General features: G+C 40.5%; 1 protein-coding gene across 1 annotated transcript; it reads left to right on the top strand.

The window, feature by feature from the left end:
- The first annotated feature begins 17 nt into the window (after window positions 1-17).
- si:dkeyp-19e1.3 (USP6 N-terminal-like protein) lies at window positions 18-21,690 on the top strand. Its single transcript, XM_058646000.1, has 14 exons — window positions 18-242; window positions 12,248-12,321; window positions 13,211-13,296; window positions 13,436-13,475; window positions 13,597-13,677; window positions 14,027-14,134; window positions 14,231-14,340; window positions 17,188-17,236; window positions 18,146-18,266; window positions 18,381-18,475; window positions 18,668-18,733; window positions 18,892-18,991; window positions 19,587-19,739; window positions 19,831-21,690. The coding sequence occupies exons 2-14, from the start codon at window positions 12,256-12,258 to the stop codon at window positions 21,216-21,218; spliced, it is 2,463 nt and encodes an 820-aa protein (XP_058501983.1). The 5' UTR covers window positions 18-242; window positions 12,248-12,255; the 3' UTR covers window positions 21,219-21,690.
- The last annotated feature ends 661 nt before the right edge of the window (window positions 21,691-22,351 follow it).

Raw genomic sequence — 22,351 nt, 5'->3', positions numbered from 1 at the left:
ACACACACAGCTGCTCACAGGCGACATGTGGAACTGTGCGGGGGTCTGCGGGGCGAGTCCGTGTGACCAGCAGCGATTTCAGAAGCGCTCGTCGACAGTCAGGCTCAGCGGTGACAGAGTCTGAGCGACGGTTCTCCACAGCAACGAGGGAGAGAATGTAAATAGAGGATTTTGTTTCTACTTGTCGGTACAACGCAGCAGAAAGACAAGAAGGAGAAGACGAAGAAAAGTCACTCACAAAGGTAAATAAGGACCATGTTTTGAGTGTCTTGCACTGTCGTTAAGTCTTCAATATCTTCTCTGTCAGTAGCGTTTTAAACACTCCAGTCTTTGAGTGTCCAGTGTCCACTTAATCATGTGTCGCTTTGGTCTTTTAGAGCACTTCCCCCCTGTTGTCGTTTTACAACATTTAAATACAAACCAATAACGGAAACAATCCCCTGTAATTGCTTGTCGCTCATGTGCAGCTGTGGATAAACGGTAGATTTTGCTTCTGTATGACCACGTGGTTCATTAGTTAGAAAGTAGAAAGTGTGTATTATGCTTTTGTTGTGTGTGTGTGAGAATGTTAGATGTGTGCTTACTAACATGTCTGTTTTTGAGGACAGTTGGACAGGATGTGCACGCGAGTGTCTTTGCTTTGCACAATAACCGTTTTGATTCTGATCGATTTACACATGTTCATAAAAATAGATTAGCACAAACAAGTGTGATAGAGAGATGCAAATGCACACATAACAATGCAACCCACAGGGGGGTTCAGCACACTCTCCAGGGCATATCTTAATCCTCAAAGGAAGGAAGGAAAAATAGATCAATTAAAAAAAACTTTTTAATGAAAATAATAAAGGAATCTAATCTTACAGCGATGAAAGTGTATCCTGGTTATTTCTCTGGTAACAGATACCATTTTAGTGTAAGTGTAGAAGGCTGACCTAACATCCTCTTTGTGGTGGGGACAGTGAATGAGCACTTCTCCTGGGGATTTTTTTTGTATATTTTACATCTACTTTTCCACCAGGTCAAAATTGATGTGCACAGAAGAAGTGTTTTCGGGGTTTGTCAGTATGTTTCGTCCTTACAGTGGCCACATCATAGTTTTATGATCTTATGCTGTATTTGTTTATGTTTTATTCTTTTAAATATTATTCTCTCTCTTACAGTATATTTTGTATAGTTTTTATGAGTTTTTTGGTATCAACCTATACCTACATATCTATTGTGATCAAGATATCAGGTTATGGAGGAAGAAAGATTTTAATGTACACTCCACTCCATCACACTGTCCAGTGAGGCTCCATGAGAGTCCAGAAGCCGGGCCAGCTACTGGTCTGTACAGTATAAGTCATGCCGCGGTGGTTAACTGTGTCTCATTGGTTCATCTGTGAAGTGGGGGAAGGAGGTGACACACACACACACAGTCTGAGTGAAAGACCTCCAGCCGGATCCAGCTCTCATCCTCTGCCAGATGTCTGGTACAACTCATTGTTTTGCTCTCATTTTCCCCCCCTCATTGTGTTGTTTGTTCTCAGTATAGTGTCACACATGTGCATTGCTGCCAATGACAAATCCCATTTCCCTCCCCACAATTTAAATATATGCATGTCATTCTCTGATGGATAGCATTGTTTGTGAAGGAAGTAGAGGCATACAAGTACAGTATGTTTTTATACAGGGGTTTGTGTGACTTTCTTTGCATCCATTATGTGTAAGAATGCAGATTGATTTTTAAAAAAGAAAAAGAAAAGAAGAAGCTATTTCTGACTTTGTGTGCATGTGCGTGTGAGTTAGAGAGAGAGAGAGTAAGAGACACTGTGTTGGTGGTTTAAAAAGGAAGTCCCACACCGGAAAGGTGACTGCTTTGCCCCTTTACTTGTGTGTCATGATTAGTGTATATTATGAGAGCCTGTAATATGTTCATTTCAAACAGGTTTGTCCACTATTGACAGATTTTGTCAGTATATAAAACTCTTTGTAAAAAGCTTTCAGGGACTTGAATGTGGTCTCCACCAATGACAAGGCTTCCCTCCTTGATGCCGACAAGATGGGAGCCACGTGTGAGGCAGAGCATGTGGGCCCTTATTTTGTTTTAATGCCCATGAATGGGCCTCAGTCAGCAGCAATAGGGTTTTCAATACATTCACAGTGGATGATTGAGACATTTCCTTTTATTTATTTTTTTAATATGAAATTTCAATCACACAGTTTTACAGTTTTAATACTGCTAAATCCCAAATCTCTCAATACAATGTCCATCTATGATCTCCTCATAACTCTTTAAGCAGCAGTTCTGCTTATTTTATTCTGTTGTCATAAGATTGTTTTTGTAAAGAAATCAAAATGTCTATTGTCTGCTTGAATGGCAGTTTTATGGTAGAGGTCAAAGGTCTACAACTGCACCACTGTCACACACAAAGAAAAGAAGACAGAAAATATAAAAGTACACTGAAAAACTAGAGCTGAACAGAGGTTTCGACCTGAGGATTATACTCCATTATCTCTACATTGTATGGTAAAACAGACCTATGTCTGCAATATGTGTTTGTGTATAATTCAAGACACAGATATCATCGTAGAATGAGGAAATATTTGTGTTTGTTTTTATTGATTACACAATTAATCAATCTAACAATATAATAAAATGTTTTTGTAGTCCTATTAGATAATTAAAGCATCACAATGTGTTGGTCTTCCACTTGGGCTGTAGCCGTTTCTGTCTTTAAATTACCCACTTCCACCCCCCCATCACTGTCATTAGTTAAATTGAGGTCACTTTTCTGTCGAGATGGGAGACTGTCACTCAGGCTGAAGAGTGTTGCACCCCTGGGAGGATGAGCGATGGCTGTCTTTGGGATGATAACCTAAATAGTTGCTTGACTTTTGGGATTTGTATAACGGCTAAACTGGGCTATCTTGGAATTTCCCTTCTGTGATTGCCTCTAGTTTGTGTCTCTTTGCTTTCCTCCCGATGCCACTTGAAATTTGGTTTTGCTCCAACTTGACCTCTTTGTAAAGGGAAATTACACTTTCCCTTTTGTGTGAAGCTGCTCCTCTCCCCGTGTACTATAATCTGTAATTGTGTTAACAGCTTTTGTACATGGAAAGCACAATAAGCAAATCACCAGTGTAGTGTGCATCACTGAACTGAGCATATTTAGTTTTTTGCTAAACATTTGGTTTAAAACCAATGAACCTTGCACCTGGCTGAGCTTTTTCACTGGGAAACATGCTTCCAGTGTGTTCTTATCTTGAATAATTTAATCTGTGTGAATCTTTAATCTCTGTGGCTTTGTAAAAACCAGTGCTGTGCTGTGGGAATTGTAATGGTATATACAAACAGTGGTAGTGAGCCCGTTGCCTTTTGTAGCCGTGCTAATTGTTATGCTAACTTTGGTAAGGATATTTTTATATGAGGTAGTATTATTAGTATAGCAAATAGTATTTTCCTTCTTCGTTTCTTTACCATTTAATATAAATTTGTTTTAGAATAGTTTATATGTTAAGTTTAAAGCTATTAATAACATTTTAGCTATACCATATAGCCATGGTTTTGTGGTACGCAAGCTTCCTCTGGTGGTACAGAAATACCAGGGTTTGTGATCGCAGTGTAGCTGAGGGATTTTGACCAGAGTGTGTATAAAATGAAACAAATAATAATAATTAGAGTCGCCTTATCTCTTGCTCTGGCTTAGTCCAATTTCCAATAGTCCAGTGTGTGAAGTATATGTGAGGAAGAGGAGGATGATGAGAGAACAAATTATTTTATTGGGAATAAATCTTCCGCCTGTGAAAAATCTGTAGCTGACTTTGCTCGACCTATTTACACCACTGTATTTTAGCGTGTGTGATAATGGTGTTACTTTGAGAGCTCAATATTTTCTTAGGTGGTACCTTGGTTTAAAAAGGTTGAGAACCATTGCCTTATAGTGTAACTGGTTAATTAAAATATGAGAGCTTTTTTTGCTGACTTCAGTTTGAATTATGACTTCATCCTTGCTTGGAGGAGGACTCATTTATGAGAACATGACTTTCTCAGCAGGGTCCTGTGGTTTTGTGTTTAGTAATACTGTTCCCTTGACATTCCTGTCCTCTTTGTACCATTCCTTGGAAGAAAAAAAATAAGCACTGCTGCTCTGGGAATCATGGCCTCGCTGGCTGTCCTGCTACCCCAGCATCTAAAATTTAATGTGGTCATTGTTATATTTAGACACCGTCCTCCCCTGCAGGTAATTGGGGAGGCAGCAGCAGCAAGGAAGCAGAGTTCTCAGGCTGTAGTGTGATGCAACAGAGAACCCCATCCTCAGTCTCCAGCTTGTTATTTCCTTTGTTTAAGATGAGGAAAATGTTAAATAGTTTGATATGGTGAGTGCTGTAAGTGAATCTAGATATTCTGTGTGCCTGACTAAGAAAAAAGATCAGATTATATAGAGTTACGGTGCTAATGAATGAGTGGAGCTGGACAGAAAAGCCCCTTGGGGACATCAAGCTATTCTGAGCCGTTCCATGTGTTCTGGAAGTTTCACCCCTGGGTCACACAGTCTCAGTGTCACTGCTATTTTCTCTGCATAAACACAAACTTTGCAACCAAACAAATGAAACGAAGAGAGAACGAGGGGAATGGGAGCCTCAGACCACAAAGAGTGTCTTGTTAAAGAGACTTTGTGGCTTCTCAATAGATAGATTTTCTCTTTTTGGTCTAATTTGGTATTAGTCCTCCACAGTCTCAGGACTGAGTTGGAATTAGCATCATCATCATGCTACTCTTACTGTGAGTTAGTGGCCACTCAGGAAACATAGGCTTTTGGGGTAAACAATTGCTATTGTCTATGCACCATCACACCTGCAAAACATGTGTTTGGTAGCAAGGGTGCGACAGTTGCATCTTTGTTATGTCTACACATGGATACACATGCTGTTGATGCAGTTTGTCTCTATTCACATGTGCAAGGACATAATGTAATGACAGCAAAGTAGTACAATTAAGTTACTTTACTAGTTAATTGTATATAATATATGGATGATTACATGTGTCTAATTGTATCCAGTTTAGAGCAGCTTATCTCCATGTTTGATGTTTGATGTCTGGAGTTCATACCTTCCATCACATTCTTGAATATCTTGTAGCAGCCTGCATAGATTTCCTGTGTGGTGATTCCAAGTTTCTGAGACACTTCTAATTTATAACATACTGTACATTGTTTTTTTGTTGAGAGGATCTACTAAAAAAAGATTGAAGTTCATGGTGATGTGTTATAGTCTATGACAGAAATATGTGAACCTGGCACAGGAACTACTGTATCATTAACACCAAAGTTTCCTCCCCTACTGTTAAAATCCTGATCCATTTTCTACCTACTGCTGCTAAAAATAGACGCCTTTTAATGATCCCGTTCTCTCTCTCCTCTTTCATTTTCTGCTCCTTCCAGAATTCAGACACATACATGCTCACATCAATGCTCTGTGTCTCATTAGAAACTGGAGCATTGAAGCCATCTGGGACTTTAGACCTCTTCATGTGGAAATTAGAGCCATGTGGTCACTTGTTAGTCTCTTTCCTTGTGATGCTTGTTCTTCACAGTCGCACTGTGAATATACAGACTCGAGCTAATGTAATGACTGACATAATTCTTTAAAGATTTAATGGCATCAATTGCTGTAGTAATGACTTGAGTAGGAACTAAAGTCATTACATTACACTTTTTTTGAATGTGAAACTACCATGTTTGCAAAAGTAGTGAATGTTATGTCAGAAGGAATCTCACTAAAATGTATGACATATGATTTAGGGATTGTGGAGACTTCTGTGTTTATCAGTGAGTAGCAGATTGATAAATAAATACATTGATATACTGGAGGTGGAATAATTCTTTATTTTTGACTCACTGGTAGAAGCTACTCCTTTGGGTATTGATGGGTAATTACAGACCTCAGGTCCATGCAAGATGGATGATAGTTTACAATATAGAGAGATGATAAATGACCCAGATGTTAGATATGTTCAGCACTGCATGGGAATGCGCTTTGTGGGGTTAACAAGGTTGAATGAGTGCATGACCCGAGCTTGTCTGGTCTCGGAGCCAGCGGGTTCTCTGGCTGACTGTACAGTGTTGACTAATCACCCGGTGGTAAAGACCCCAAGCATCTGTCGTCACTGGCCTCATCACACCACACCATCAGAAATGTAGGGTTGTAATGTAGTTTTTAGGGCAAGTCATGGAGAAAATTCAATGAGTGATTTAAAAAAAAAATCATATCTCAGTCTTTGTATTTCACTGCAAACTCTGTATAGTCAATCATAAAATTAACTGACGTGTGCCATTCATTCTGATGATATAAATAGGTTCCTGTGCTGGTTCCCACAATCTGATGTGGGAACTCAATATGTCAGCCTAGTGATACGCACACATGTTTGTGCTTCATTCATACCCTAGCCTCTTTACCTTAACCATCACAGCTAAGTGCTAACCTTCACCCTATTCTAAACCCAATTCTAACCCTAAAATCTCAACCCCCCTAAAAGCCCCAGTAATGAGGACCAGCCAAAATGTCCTGACTCCGTATGGTTTTTTATTATTAATACTATTTTTGGTCCTCAACGTCACAAATACAAGTACACACACAGCCCTAACCCCACTCCTGTCCCACTCCTTCTAATCTCAGGCTTTCAATCTGATTTTGTACTTGTATAATCCTTGATCTTAAATCTGACAGCTATTCAGATTAAGACAGATGAGACAAAAATAAGATTTATAGTTCATAGATCAAATACAAATATATAATAGGGGTTTCATCATCCCAGTGTAATAAAAAGTAAATAAATACATCAGAGAGCATCTTAAATTTCATCTCTTTAAATCACCATGTTTTTGTTGTGTTTTTGCTCAACTGTTAAATATTATTGCAGTGCAAGGTATTTATTTTCAATTTTGTTGCACCTTCAGTTATTGTAAGATAGTCTTCCCATGCAGTCACTGGCTACACAGTTTATTCATATCTATTAAATCCTGTAAATCTCTATAGTAATATAACTTGTCCTAATTATTCTGCCTCATGGCACTCAAATTGTCTAAGGCTTTATCAAGGACACTTAAGATCATATTGGTCATAACCAGCCTGAAAGCAGCATGAAGACTCATGCACATATCGAGATTTTTGGTACTTTAAGAAAAGGAATCATTGCTTTCTTTATCACTTCATAAAACCATATAATCAAATGGATGTGATTAGAGCTGCAACTAACGATTATTTTCATAATCGATTAATCTGTCGATTATTTTCTCGATTAATCGCTTGGTCCATAAAATATCAGAAAACCTTAAAAAATGTTGAGCGGTGTTCGTCTAACTTGGAAATGATGATCTTCTCAAATGTCTTGTTTTGTCCACAAACCAAATTGATTCACTTTTAATGATTTGTGTTATCCAGAGCAAAGAAATGAAGAAAATACTCACATTTAAATAGCTTAAACAATCAGAAATGTAGTTTTGATCATGAAAATGCGATTACTCGATTATCAAAATAGTTGTCGATTAATTTAGTAATCGATTAATAATCGATTCCTCGATTAATTGTTTCAGCTCTAGATGTGATTCAGAAAAGTTGATGTGCATGCACAGTACACTGAGCTTACAAACTAGATTTAGAGCTCTATGTCATAACAGGAAATGATCTAAGTTTTGCAAACAAACCCATCATCAACATTTCCACATCCACACACAAACAAAACCTGTATATTCAGCGTCATTTCACTACCGATATATTTTGAGAGAAACATAAAAAAAAATATTTTTTGTGCAAAGTAAATGATGTCATCACTCTGTATTTCCGTGCTTACATCGATTGTTTTTCATAAAATCTATTAAAATAATAATAGTTCATTTATGCCTCACACTCATTCTCTCCCTTCCTCCGTTAATCTCTTAACTCTGCACTCCCCCATGTGTGATGTTTAACTGTATTTGCATGATCTCTCCCACCTAGTGATATTCTCTGCAGCTTAATCACTTTCTAGTCCCCCCCGCCTCCTACCCACTTTCTTTAAACTAGCTGTGCTATGTAACACTTTTGACTGACCGCCCATCAAGGGCTTCAGCTGTGTTGGTGACTCAGAGGCAAAATTCCAGACTTGTTTATGTGACCTGACCACTGTGTGATATTACTCGTGTGTAATTTTGATGACAGAGTTAGTGTTAAGCTTTTGCCAGTAAATGGTTGTTTTTTTTGTTTTTTATGGAAAGAAGAGCCGTTTTGTTGTGATGCTGTTTTTTTTTGCAGTTCACATTTAACCTGTTGTTGAAGGGTGGCGTCACTGGTTTCCTTTTCTTCCTGAACCCAACACAATACTATCAGCAGTCTGGAGACTCAACACAGGAAGTGAGCAGCTTGAGCCTAAAGATGAAGCATAACAGACGCTTTTCATCAACTTACCCAAGAGACAGTGATGTTTAAAAAAAGAAGTTTGCAATCGCCCATGATGAACTTAAATGGAAAACATCTCTAAAATAATAATAATGACACTTTGTTTTATTTTAGGCACCTTTCAATACACACTAGGTCACTGTACAAGGCAGAGTGAAACACAAATGAACAACAATATGACAACAAACATGATAAAAACAAGTTAACAGTGTGTAAAATCAGTATATTGACACAATTTAGATAACAAATAAGAGTGAATATACCACTTTAAAGACGTGTTTTAAGATGAGATTTTGAGATTTGGAGGTGGAGAAATGGTCAGTGTTATGGACGTCTGGTGGGAGGTAGTTCCAGAGGTAGTGGGCAGAAGTGGATATGTGCATATTCACTTCTATGGCACATATATGAATAGAAGAATACCTCAGAGTGAGGATGGGTGTGTTAATGTGCGTGATATCAGAAAGGTACGAGGGAGGGAGGTGATGAATGGCCTTGAAGGTGAGGAGCAGAATCCTGAAATCAATGTGTGTTAGGCCTGAAGCTGTTGAAGAACAGGAGTGATGTGACTACTGGATGAGGTTCTGGTGATGATATGAGTGGCAGAGTTCTGGGCTTCAGAGTTACAGTAATTAATGTGAGATGTGATCAGAGTATGAATGATAATAGCGGTACTATTTGGCTGTTTAGCGAAGGAATAATACTAGTCCTCAGAACTCAGAGCTTTGCTATTGTGTCTGGTCTGAACATTCTTAGAATTGCCAAAAATTGCGTTTCACACAGTGTATTTTCACACATGTAAATTCAAAATAGATTGTAAGTTCACACTGTAAGTCATTTTTTTTGTAGTGGCAGATTCACATTAAGAACACAATCTACATGAGCAAGCGCCAACACAACGTTTTCTCTTGTAAAAGGAGGATTTCATTCAGATGTCATTCGTATTGCTTCCAGACCAGCCTTTGAAGAGAACAAAAATATTTAGATATCAACCTCAGATTACTTGTTCAGACATTATCACGTGAGATTTAAAAAAGAAAATGTAGCCTGAGTATGAAGTAGTAGACGGTCAGGTTTTCCCACATACTTGATGTAGGCAAGGTTAGAGTGTGGTCAGTGGCACCGCCTCACAGAAAACCTTACTCAGCTGTTCATAAAAATATGCTGATGTTTGGACAAACCTGAAACACCCAGACCTGAGTTGGACAAGAGAAGGGGAAATGGTAATAAAAAAAAAAAGAGTAGGACAGGACAGCATAGTCCCAATTGTTCATTGGTCTGGTTTACTGACCACCTGTTAGACCGGGGACTCAGCTGTTGTTTGATAGAGAAGACTGAGGGATCTGGAACCAGATGAAATGGAAATGACAAGTTACATTTTCATCGAATAGTTCTGATTGTTCAGATCAAATCTAACCATGCATTACAAGACTAGTCCTGAATAAACCAAATATATGTGGCACCACGATTTGTCAAAGTGTGAATATGGACAAAACTAGTTATTAAATTAAAACTCTGGAAAGTAGGTTGAGGCAGGTTCACCCTTTATTACATCATCCATGTTTGGTAGACACATGTATATCGTATATTTCAACAGTGATTATCACCAGAGACAGAGTTAAGCTTCTTTTTTCACCTGAGCCAAATGTGACCTACTCTCGTAACTTACTGTGCTGACTGTTCCAGCATTGGGATGTAAGTTTGGTAATTTTGTAGTGACGTTTCACAGATGGTGTCCCTTCAGAGACATGTTGTCAGCACTCTGAGTTTTTGGAGGAAAAAGCTGAAGGTTCTTTGTGACCGGCAGCAGGTGTCCTCACATCTGTTGCTGCGAGGCATGCCACACATGCATGTCCACAGCACCTGAGGCCTCAGCTGGCTGCACATGCTGTCAGGCGTCAGTGAAAGTATTCCTTCAGGGTACAGCATGTGTTCCAGTTTTACTTGCAGTGTCACAAAAAATACAGCACAGTTTACATATGTACATTTCATCTAGCAACATCAAACTTATTGACATTTATGTTACAGCAACCTCATTTGTTTTTATAAATTTGAATTTATCCTCAGCATTATTTTCATTTTTCAACATAACAAGGACGTACTCATGCGACAAAATAAATTAGTGGGCAGTCCTTTACCCTGATACATTCAAAGGTTGCGGCTGGCCTGAGTTGTCTTTATGTCTACTTGTCCACTGTGTCCGCTCAGTGTAGCTAATATACTGTGTTTGCTTCCAAAGCATCACAGGGATGCTGACCTTGCAAACGAGCGCTGAGTCTGCTCTCTCTTGGGTGTTTATTCAGCCTTGACAACTGCTGAACAGCCGAGCTGTGCTGGCAGAGCGCATCAGTGCAGCAAAGGCTATAGGCAGACTTAAAGGGCCAGTCTGGGGTCAGGTGGGGGTTATACTGTGGGGAAAAATGAGGACGCAGGAGTATTCGGATGGTATGGAAGTGCATGGAAATAGGCCAGTTTAATGTTGCATGAGTGTTGCACTATACCATAAAATGATGCACAGTTCCATGTATATATAACCTATATGCTGTTTCTTACGTCCTTTCTTTTCTGTCTTTCCTCAACACTCTGAAAGTTTATTGTCAGGGGGGAGAGAGGAAATCTTGCTTGGAAGCATTTCACACATTTCATTTGGTGTTGTGAGAGTTTGTTAAAAGCATCTGGAACACTGCTTGTTTTAAAAGCCTTGAACATCCAGTTACCGTCACATGTAACACATCAGCTATGAATCAGGTCTAAAAGGAGAACGAAAGTGTCTATCAAATGTAAAAGAAAAAAACACACACACACACACACAATGTGCAGTCTAGCGCTAATGTCACCTCACTCTGTTGGTTCTGGGTATTTTAACAGGAAGCTTGTGATGGCCTTGGATCTTGTCACCCCCTTGCCTCCTTTTATATCAATTATAATAATAATACATTTAGACTTTAACCTTAACCACAGTACACAGGACAGAATAGACTCAAGCCCCCAAAAACATTTAAAAAACAAAACAAAACGAAAGGCCTGTGTCCCTACACAGACGTACTATGTATATTCCTGGCATTGATGGATGTTGTGTAAAGTTTGTCACAGTAGAGACAACTGTGAAACTTTTTTTGTTGTTTTTTGTGTTGTTAACACCTCTCATGCAAAGTTTTCCCACCAAAAGAATGAGTCAGTTGACAATCTTTAGTTTCACGACCCTTGTGTGAGAAGTTGTTCACCCTGCCACAGTTTCTATGAATACCACACCACAGGGAGAAAGTTATATATATTTCCAATCCTTGTACGTCAGCTGATATTATAAGAAAAAGTGACTCTTACCATGTCATTATTAAACACTTTTTTAAAAATAAACAAAAATGAGAAAATAAAATGGTTATTTTTTTATGTAAAGATAAGGGCACATTATGTCTAAATTTTAAATTTCATCTATTAATCATTGTATCAGAATAATGATAGCAAATAAACAATTCAAACTAGCAAACAACACATTTTAAAAATGGCTGATGCTGTTATCTCAGTAAGGCTGTAGTTCTTATGTTAGTAAAGTTGTTGAGCTACCACAAGGAGACAACTATCTCCTTGTGTGTTCATTTAAAACTGCTGTATTTTGGCTTGCATATGTACCAATGCTAGCATCACATCCTCATGGACACAACACACCAGCCCAGCTGCTGAAAGAAAATCTAGGGTAGACACTGAACACCCATCCCAAAACCAATAGAGAGCAGGAAATCACCAAGCTATGAGGTCTTACTAGGGTCACAGTAATACTGTTTTTGCCAGTTGATGTAATCCTTGTCTTGAATTATTTCTTCTTTTTTTTCAGATTTTGTCATGAAGAAGGACATAGATGCATTGATAGCAGAGGAACGCACTGAAATCATCTCTAAATATGACAAGGTATGCATGAGCACGTTCAGTGGCACTCTGGATTTTAAAGATGACCAGGCCTTAAAAGTAAAATGTTGATCATCTGGACTGGGACCTCATTTTCCATCAAAGGAGAGAAGCCAATGTGTCTCCAAACCAAACCAGTGGAGTCGGTGCTCTTTCTTCATATGGAAAGATTGTCTTGGAAAGTGTGAATTGAGAATAGATTCGCTACCGTCAGGCAGTAAAAATGGGATTACATGGAACAATCAGTTAATGACACAATGACTCTGAATGTTTTAATTAAACAAGAGCACCACATGTGAAAGAGATGACTAAAATCAAAAGGTCTCTGTTCATTGTTTATTTTTTAAATGTGCAGTGTTAGATTTTGCAACATCTATTGATGAAGTTACATGTTGCAGCTAAATATCTCTCACCCTTGCCTTCCACGCATGTAGGAGAACCGAAAATAGCCTTAAATGCATGATATTGGATTTTTGCTGATATCCGATCATGCTGATATATCAGGAATGCTTGGGCTGATACCGGTGTATATAGTAGTTTTTCCCTGTGCCCAACTGCAGGGATCATTTAGTCTCTTCTGTTTTAAAATGAACACAATATTTTTCATACTCATGTCGCTGCAGATGTAGATATACACTGCCTGGCCAAAAAAAAAGTCAGCAGAAAGGGGGGCTCATTCTGTGGCATTATAAACAACCGTCTGTATTAATATTTTCTATTTCCTTTCTGCCAAATGGAAATAGTTTCACCTGAAACTTACACGCTGGACCTTTTAAATAGTTGTTGGAATAACCAAATGTTGTGTACATTACATTATGTACATTATGTTTGATCTGTGTCATAGTTGAATTGCAGACATTATTTTCTAATATTGGCTGTGTTGATGATTCAGGGCAGGCAGGACGGTGTCAAAATTGACCCATGGGAAGATGCTGACTACAGCATCTTTAAGGTCACTGACCGCTTCGGCTTCCTGCAGTAAGTTCCCTACCTTAAATGCTGACCGCTTCCTCATAAAGATTTCTCATGTAAACAAGAGTTCTCATGTTTGTGTTAGACTTGTTGTTTATTCTCTTAATTATTTTATTTATAAAACATTCATGCTTTTCTGCTCCAGTGAAGAAGAACTGCCAACACCCAGTGCGCTCGAAGAGAAGGTAAGAACGTTTATTTATTGTTTTAACCGCCATTGCAAGTGACCTTGCACATGATATAATTAGCCCCTTTCACATAAGCAGTGGTCCAGAACTACAGTATGTGCGTCTTTCCTCTCCTCAGCAAAAGCACCAGGAGATTGAGCGAGTGGAGAAATGGCTGAAGATGGTGAAGAACTGGGAAAAGTACAAGAACAGTGAAAAGGTGAAGTTCATCAAACATCAGTGAGGACAGGGCATACTGGCTGCATTGCATCTCCTTTTTATAGCTCAAATATGTGATTCTGATGTATTCTTTCCACTTCTTTTAATAATCTTTTTTTCCATTCCCCTTTTAACCACAACTTGTTCCCTTATCCCTCCATCCTCTCTTTGGTCTAGACAAATAAAGCCAATATACAGCATAAGTGCGTGAAATGAGTCCTTGTCATTCAGTTAACAAGACAGAGCAGGCTTTGTACATGACCCTCTGCCTCTTCTTACTAGTTTTTATGATGAAAACTGTCTCTCTATATTTAGAAAGTCCCTCTTCATGTCTATCATATGCGTTTCAGTTGGCCAAGCGTGTGTATAAAGGCATTCCTCTGCAGCTGAGAGGCCAGGCGTGGGCCTTGCTTTTGGACATAGACAAAGTCAAAGGGGATAACCAGGGCAAATATGAGGTATGAATGTAAAAAGTTCAAAATATTTTATTCATGACACGATGATACAGTCCTCTCACTTTGTAAAACACATCTGTGCTTTCTTTGTCCTCCCAGAAAATGAAGCAGCAGGCTCGAAACTTCTCCACAGAGATCAAGCAAATCGACTTGGACGTCAACAGAACCTTTAGGAACCACATTATGTTCATGGACCGCTTTGGAGTCAAGTGAGTTCCTCCTTCCCTCTGTTTAGGTGTTAGTATTACAACACTGCTACCATGAAGAGTTGCTTTAGAAACACTTCATTTGTATCTATCCTGAGCAAACACACTGTGGATCATGTGAATTCTACTGACCTTTTTAAGTGACACAGTTAAGTTATGTTTCATAACTAATATCCTCAACCTCTGTCGTCTCACATGACGTCTGCAAACTTCCTCTTGTTTTGTTTTCTGTGTCAAATCGCATGTTCAGGGTTGCCCCTTACTGAGGCTCTTGCAGGGTATGACCTCCGCCACACCTTCTGCTGCAAACACGCAAACACACACACACACACACACACACACACGCTCATGCACCCGCGCACACACAAAACCAAAGCGGTTGTTTCCTCCCCTCAGTGTTTTATTAGTCTTCCTGTCAGTGCTCTAAGCCCCACAGGAAATGGCATTCATACCGAAAAGTGCACCAACATAAAATGTGTATACGAATAACAGTGGCCACACTGTTATCTGCAGTAGCGTACCGTGGGGTTTCAGTCAGGGCCTTCAGTAAAACAAACACAAACACATACAAAACACACTATTATGCACTATATTCACGAGACAGTTGATCTGCAACAACCATAGCGCACACACACACCACTGCGCATCTATAGGCTACTGCATCATTACCACCACATCTTCCGTTATGTCACTCAGCAACCACAATTTCACAAGCCACCATATGACACAAAAACAAGCTTCCACATAAGCATAGGTGTCAGCTACGCGGGGAACACGTCCCCGGCACTATTTATGATCAACAGTTTTGTCCTCACCACTTCTAAAAAATGTTATCAATTTATCATTAACACTCACACTACCGGAAATGATGTACCTCTTCGGTGTAGGTCTTCCTCTTGAAATAATTTCCTTCTTCTCTCCAAACGATCGCCGTGAAAAGTGCACACGAAGGAGATCAGAAACATGATAGATCGGTGGTGTTAATGCAGTGGTCATAGCTTACTTCAAAACGCTCCAAAGGTCCAAACGTCGTTGATGTTTGAACAGCAGGGGCTAGCGCCAGACACATCGCTGGGCCTGGGGCGTTCTGTCACTATGCGTCAAATTTTGATTGGCTGACGACACACGTCAGTCAAAGTTAGAACCAAATAGGAAATGGCAGCTTCAACGAAAGGCCAGCAATACTACTAGAGCAGGTCCACGGAGCTATGATGCGTTTAATGACATTTTGAATATCCAGCTCAGCTTCACAGAAAATAACCATATTTGTTCTGGAAATATAATCATAACATACTGAAAAAGTATGAAAATTTTATTCAGACACGTTCAGACACACATTAATTTAATTATTTAAAAAAAGAAAAATACTTTTTTGATATTGCAGATATAGAAGAGAAGGCCCTGCTGGCCCTGACAGTCCACCACTGGTTATCTGACAACATAACGTACATACAGGGTTAATAACGAGAAACAAATGTATGCAACAATAACTTTCAGAAGACAAACATGTATTATAGCGTGTGCTGGGCGATTGCGGGACAGTCATGAAGTATACTAGTTTGTCTGAATGTGTGGCTGTGCACTCCCGTCTCGCTCGCTGTAACGTCCTTCCCCTTCTTTTCAAATCCACTAAATCCAAGCTGACCAAAACACCACTCCATCCTGCTCGACTGCCCACTCCTTCCCTGCAAGTCAGCAGCTGTCTCACTCGCATACGAGACACCGATCGCTATTTAAAGCTCCTTTCCTGTTTCTGTAGCTGTCGGTGAGACATGTATTTACTGTAGAGGCCTGCAGGGTAGACGTCCACGCTGTGTCCTCATGTTTATTAATGCCCATTTAATTCAGACTTGGATACGTACACACTCACCATGGCGGCCCTGTGGTCATTGTCTGGAACCACAAACATAAAAACTGGATGTTGTTTCTTGGTTATCTAGTTGATCAGGAAGGAAGAATAGTTGGGTTGCAAAAGTCTACAGGAACATTTTGCCTACTTCTCACTCAATATGCAGTGTCAGTAAGCATTTTCCAGAGGAGTTACTAGTCTCAATCGCTAGTTTCAGCTCTTCTTCAACAGCATAAGTCAATTTTGTACATATTATAGGGCCTGTTTAATGTGTGCCTAATTTTGTTTTGCCAATATCTCTTGCATTTCTTATCTAAACAACATCAAAGTCAGCACTACACAAACTGGTGCCTTCGTGAGTGAATCTTGTGGACAGTTGTGCGATTGACTGAGAGACAGACAGATGTTCCTTAAATTTAAGTATGGCTCATGTGAATAGACACTAGTATGATTGACAGTTGGTACAGTCCAATCGGAGCCTGGGTTTGCAGGTGGCAAAATCATCAACATGTCACTGTACAAATTGCAAATCTCAGGGTTTCTCCGGTTTTCACTTGTCTGAAACTGTTAAAACTCTATTTTATCTATAACTCCATATATTGGATGGTTATGTACTTTCATTTTTGGATTAGGATATTTACCCACATGTGTGAAATTTTGCTGCTCCTTAAAAAACGCATCAAAAAATCATAAAATTGTCATCTTTGTGTCACTAATGAAACACCGATCCATTTCAATATAGTAAAATGTTGAAAAGGAGAATTCAATATGGGTCACTTGGAGGGAGGAAAACACTATTTATATACACTCAGAGACACAACATTATCGGGATGATATGTGCATTGATTGATTGTGCTAATTAAGAGATGAGGCTGCTGACAAATAATTAGTCATATGACCATGGGGAATTACCACATAAGCTCATTGTTTCACATCACTACTGTGTTTGATCTCGCTTCATTGTGAGTCACATCTTTGATTGTGCTCTGTTCCTTCTCCAGGCAACAAGAGCTGTTTTACATACTAGCAGCTTACTCCGTCTACAACACGGTAAGTGTTTGTGTGTGTGTGTGTGTGTACTGTGAGCATACTGGAGTGTGTGTACACAGGCTGCACAGCAAACCGGTCAAGTTTGACGCTTTAGGGAATTGTTATTGACATTTTCTTGTCCATTATTTTGTCAATGAATTGTTGGATGTCACCATATAAAGTACTATACTACATATTATATCATATTATATTATATTATATTAGGACAGTACATCTCGTTGTACACAAACACAGTGCATGTATGTTTTTCTGATTTGTGTCTGTAGTCAGTTCCTGTGTGGAAGAGGTGTTGTGGCCAGAGGAAATGGAATTGCACTGTTCTGTTTTCCTTTTCCCCCTTTTTTTCATACGTTGCTGCGAGAGAAACTGTGTCAGTGGGAGAATGAGAGCAAGAGAGATGTTAGTCTTTTTCGCCTATGTGATTGAGGAGAGTAGAATGTGGGGAATGTGTCGTTTAAACTCAAGTACATGCACTAAATGACATCTACGTTTCCTTGAAAGGGCACTTTAGAGTGTCCATTTTTAGCTGTGCAATGAATCCGCTTAATATGGACAAATACCAGGTGTGTGTCTGGTTTTGTGTATCTGTGCGTGCCAAGGGAAATGCTTCTTGTGTAAATCACTGAATCAGGGTACGCTGAAGACATGTCATTACAGAGAGTGTGTGTGTGAGAGTTACAGTAAATATTTTAACAAGCATTGGTAAAAGTGTTTATAATATTGTAGCTACAAGAGCGGTTGGTCTGCAGCTCATCCTGTGCTTTAAAGCCACACACATATGCACAGTCTGCCCTCAGACCACATCAGACATTCATGTGCTGTGTCTGTGCTCTATTAAATAATGAATAATCCCTCTCATTTGCCCATTCAGTTTAGTTAAACCTGGCTCTTTTCCTGCGTTTCCCTCAGGAGGTCAGTTACTGCCAGGGGATGAGTCAGATCGCTGCCATCTTGCTCATGTACCTGAATGAAGAAGATGCTTTCTGGGCTCTGTCCCAGCTCCTCACCAACAACAAGCACGCCATGCATGGTGAGACAGAGAAATTAAAAAATATATACGTGAAGCGACTACAGTGTTCGTCGTCTACTTTTTGATTTCTAAATATTATGTCTCTATTTCCATTTATTTTCTTCTCTGTGCTAGGCTTCTTCATCCCAGGATTTCCCAAGCTGCATCGTTTCCAGGTCCATCATGATCTGATCCTCTCTAAAATGCTGCCTAAGCTAAAGAAACACCTGGTGAGTTGCACTACATTTGTGACCGGGTAACATGCCACGGAACTTAGAGCGTCATGGGCTGCAGTTGATTTACTCTGGTCATTTCTCATCACCTCATTTAATTTATGTTTCCACATGTTGAGAGAAGACATGGTAATGAGTGATTTCCCATAGAGACTACTGTATATCTCATTATCACCCCCCCCCCCCCAGGAAAAGGAGCAGATGACAACAGGGATTTACACTACCAAATGGTTTCTACAGTGCTTCATTGACAGAGTGAGCATCAAAATTTTTCAACTGTTTAATTGAAGAATATCAGTGGTGTGAGCGTTCCCTCTGCACATCTGCCCAGTTAATATCTAGTCTCAGGTGTATCGCTCAGGTGTATCGTGCATTTAACCCCCAGTCATTAATCGCACTGTCTCGCGTTACAGAGCCCTTTCACCCTCACTCTGCGTTTATGGGACATTTACTTACTGGAGGGGGAGAAGGTGCTCACGGCCATGGCGTACACGACCCTCAAGTTACACAAGAGTGAGTATGAGGCCGACTGCATTGTCATCAGTGCCCTGCTAAATGAATCGAGTAAGGTTGCTGTTGCTGTTGCTACGCTGGTGAATGTGAGTGTGTTGGCTTGCACAGCACGCCGCCTCACACTTGACTGCCTTGTAACTGGGTGGCTTACATAATGCAAGTGGTTCGTTGCTGTGGAGAAAAAGTGAAAGCTGACGTTTCATTGGACGCTTGCGTCAACATTGCCTCAACACATTGGTCAATTTCTTGTAAGAGATTCTTGCAAAACCATTTATCTTTCCCAAGCGTCTTGAAGATAGGCTCGTGCTAATATCAGCACATGCACTGGATTTATATAGACCATTTTCCTAGTCTTGATGCACTCAGCGCACTTTAGAATAGAGTTTTGTCATTGACCCATTCACACACTGCCAGGAGAAACATCAGCATGGAGACTAGCAGAGCCAAACTCCGACCTGCTGTACCACTGATCCACAGCTGTGTTTAGCACATCACTTTTATTCTTGGTTTATTATACCTGAAGTTACCTTCTTTTTAACCTCATTGTCACCCCTTCAATAAGTTAAATTGCTTTTCTTTTGTTGTGTCCGATCAGAGCGTCTGCAGAAGTTTCCGCTGGAGGACCTGAGGGAGTTTCTCCAGGAGCAGCTGTCTACTTCTTTCTTCCTGCCTGATGATGCGGTGATTGAACAGTTACAGGCTGCTATGTCTGAGCTACGCGGTAAAAAGCTGGACATTTCTCCTGCAGGTGCACACATGTTCTTATGGTCTTATTAAGTTGTACGCTGCTTTATTTCTTCTTTATTGACGTGTTCTTTGTCTTATGTTCCCCTTTTTAGCTAAGTCAGATGAGCTACCAAAGAAACCTCTGGGACAAGAGAGACCTGTTCTCCTGATGCCACTGCAGCTGGAGGTCAAAGTGAATCTGCAGCCCCCAAGCCAGCCAGACGCAGAGACCCAGCCAACAGACAGCAGCGACCTACACCAGGCCCCTCGTCCTGAGGAGCCACAGGATTCAGGAAGCATCTCCAGGGCAAACACGCCTTCGTTGCATTCACAAGATCCAGTTGTAGTTCACACACCTTCCCCACCTGTGAAGCCTGTTAGAGCACCACCTTTACCTCCAAAAGCAAGGGTTGGGATGGACAGAGGTGTGAGCCAGTCGCTCCTGCTGAGTAGCCAGACTGAGGACACAGGAGGACTGAAGAGCCAGCCTGGAGACCCAGAGGCCCAGGAAGCGCCTGTAGAATGGCCTCCACCCTATGAACTCCCTGCTCTGGAAACTATTACGCAGACAGAAGAAGAAATCATGCACCTTCCAGATCTGCCACCTCCACCTTTATTTTACCCTGAGCAGATTGACCAAAGGCACCTGGATAATGAATTATCCTGTACAGGAAATGGAAGTGGTCCAGTGATCCGGTGCCACTCTCCTTCTCCTCGCTCCGATTCACCACAGGTTGCTCAAATGAAGCTCTTTCCAAAACCAAGCAGGAGTTTTGATACTGCACAGAAAAAATCTCCTCCCTCAAAGCCGTCCCCTCCTTGTGCTTTGTCCTCCTCTTCCTCTTCCTCTCCCAGACTTCCTCCCCCTAAGCCGACCAAGTTCCCAGTCTCCCTCTATGTCCCTGTGCATGCAGGCGACCGGCGACCATCCAACACCTCTCAATACGACAACCTGTCTGAGGTTGATGAGGATGATCGCTATGTGGAGAGGCTGCTGGCCTCCACTCCTGAGGAAATAACCAGCATGCATAGCAGTCGTCCACATATAATAAACAGAGACTATGACCCTGCCGTCTACCCTGTGCCTCCGCCGCCCGTCTTCATCCCTTCGTCACCTTCTTCTGTTCCCCCCTCCTTATGTGCTCTCCGTAGTTTGCCACAGGAACCTGAATATGAAGGTGAGAACAGCTGGGTGGAGGACTCCATCGTCATTCCTCCTCCTCCACCTAATTTTGCCGACAGACTCTCTCCCTTCCAATGTAGCTCTGCCAGCAGTTCAGACACACACAGAGCCACCTCGCCCAGTTACTCTAAGCCTTTCGCTAGGGGCCCCAGGGACCATTCTGCCTTCCCAGCACCTCTCTTGTACACCGGGTCTCCACCGAGTCATTCCAGGCCCTCAGGACAGTCTGCAGTAGGGGCACCTTTGGTTCGAACCAGCCCAGACTTTTGCAGAATGCCTCCAGGTGGACAGCAGCTGCCCAAATCAGTGACCTTTTGAAAGTCTCAAGTATGATACGAGAGTGATTGTTTTCTCCCTAAACTCTGTTAATGCTTGATCCATTTTCAAATGCAATTTAAGGTAAAAATGGCCAGTAGCTATTCAGTGTGTGTTTGTGTGTGTCTGAAAAGCCTTTTTTTTCCATTGATATTTACAGATTTATGTGATATTTGCACCTTTTTGTGAAAGTGTGAAACTTGTATTTAAAACTGCTGTTACTTTTTTTTGCTGCCTAGAAACTGAGGGTATTATGTTATCTCCTCTCGTCATGAGACTTTTACACAGCAACGAGATGATCTAATACCAGCTTCCCATTTCTTCATCTGAAAAGTTAGTTTCAGTTATGTTCCAACAAAGTGTCTTAACCTGATCATGGAGCACTGAGTGAAGCAACTCTTAACTCAAGGGCTTTTGTGGCTGCAGCGCAACGTCACTTTTGCCAAAGCACCCACAGCCTATTCATTTATACTACAGTATGATAAACTGTGAGCTGGCTCACGTCTTAAATGTACGTCAAACTGTAATGTGTCGTGTCATGCAGTTTCTTAACTATATCTGTAGGTTAGTACTAACCAGGTCAAACCTTTCACTGGTGTTAACACTGAAGTTAGTTTCAGGCAGGAAGCAGTGGGTACTTTTTTGTTGGGACGATGTCAGTTACAGTATTTATAACACTTGACATCACGGCAATCAAGCACTGTGTCATGTATAATGTGCATGCAAGGGTCTATAAGAAATAAGACAAACATTGAGGGTCATCAGTGAGTGCAGACTCTTTTCAGTAATCCAGGACACATTAAGAGTAGCCCCCTCTAGTGGTTGGAAGCATGGGATTCACAGTAGCTAGTATTTGCATTACAGAATGCACCCAACGATGAAACACTGTTGGGGAGAAACTACATGCTACCTATAATGCCTGCTGATGAATGTGCACGTAGGAAAACAGGGTTCCTTGTCACATTTTTGTAACAGACCAAGGATCAGATCCAAATGTCATTACATGACAAACATAATATTATCCGTTTACTTTAATTATGGGGAGAAAATCTTAAGAAATGGAAGTTGAGCCATAGCATATTATATAAGGACCTAATTGTAAAGCATGTTTATATGGTTGTTTAATTTACTTTGGT

Source organism: Solea solea, chromosome 12, assembly GCF_958295425.1.
Source record: "Solea solea chromosome 12, fSolSol10.1, whole genome shotgun sequence".
In the NCBI taxonomy this organism is placed as follows: domain Eukaryota; kingdom Metazoa; phylum Chordata; class Actinopteri; order Pleuronectiformes; family Soleidae; genus Solea; species Solea solea.
This window is presented reverse-complemented; position numbering and strand designations above follow the sequence as displayed.

Coding starts and splice junctions, on each gene's coding strand:
- si:dkeyp-19e1.3 (XM_058646000.1), top strand. CDS start 12,256: ATGAAGAAGGACATAGATGCATTGATAGCAGAGGAACGCACTGAAATC. Junction 14,341..17,187: donor ATGGACCGCTTTGGAGTCAA/GTGAGTTCCTCC, acceptor TTCCTTCTCCAG/GCAACAAGAGCTGTTTTACA. Junction 18,476..18,667: donor CTAAGCTAAAGAAACACCTG/GTGAGTTGCACT, acceptor CCCCCCCCCCAG/GAAAAGGAGCAGATGACAAC.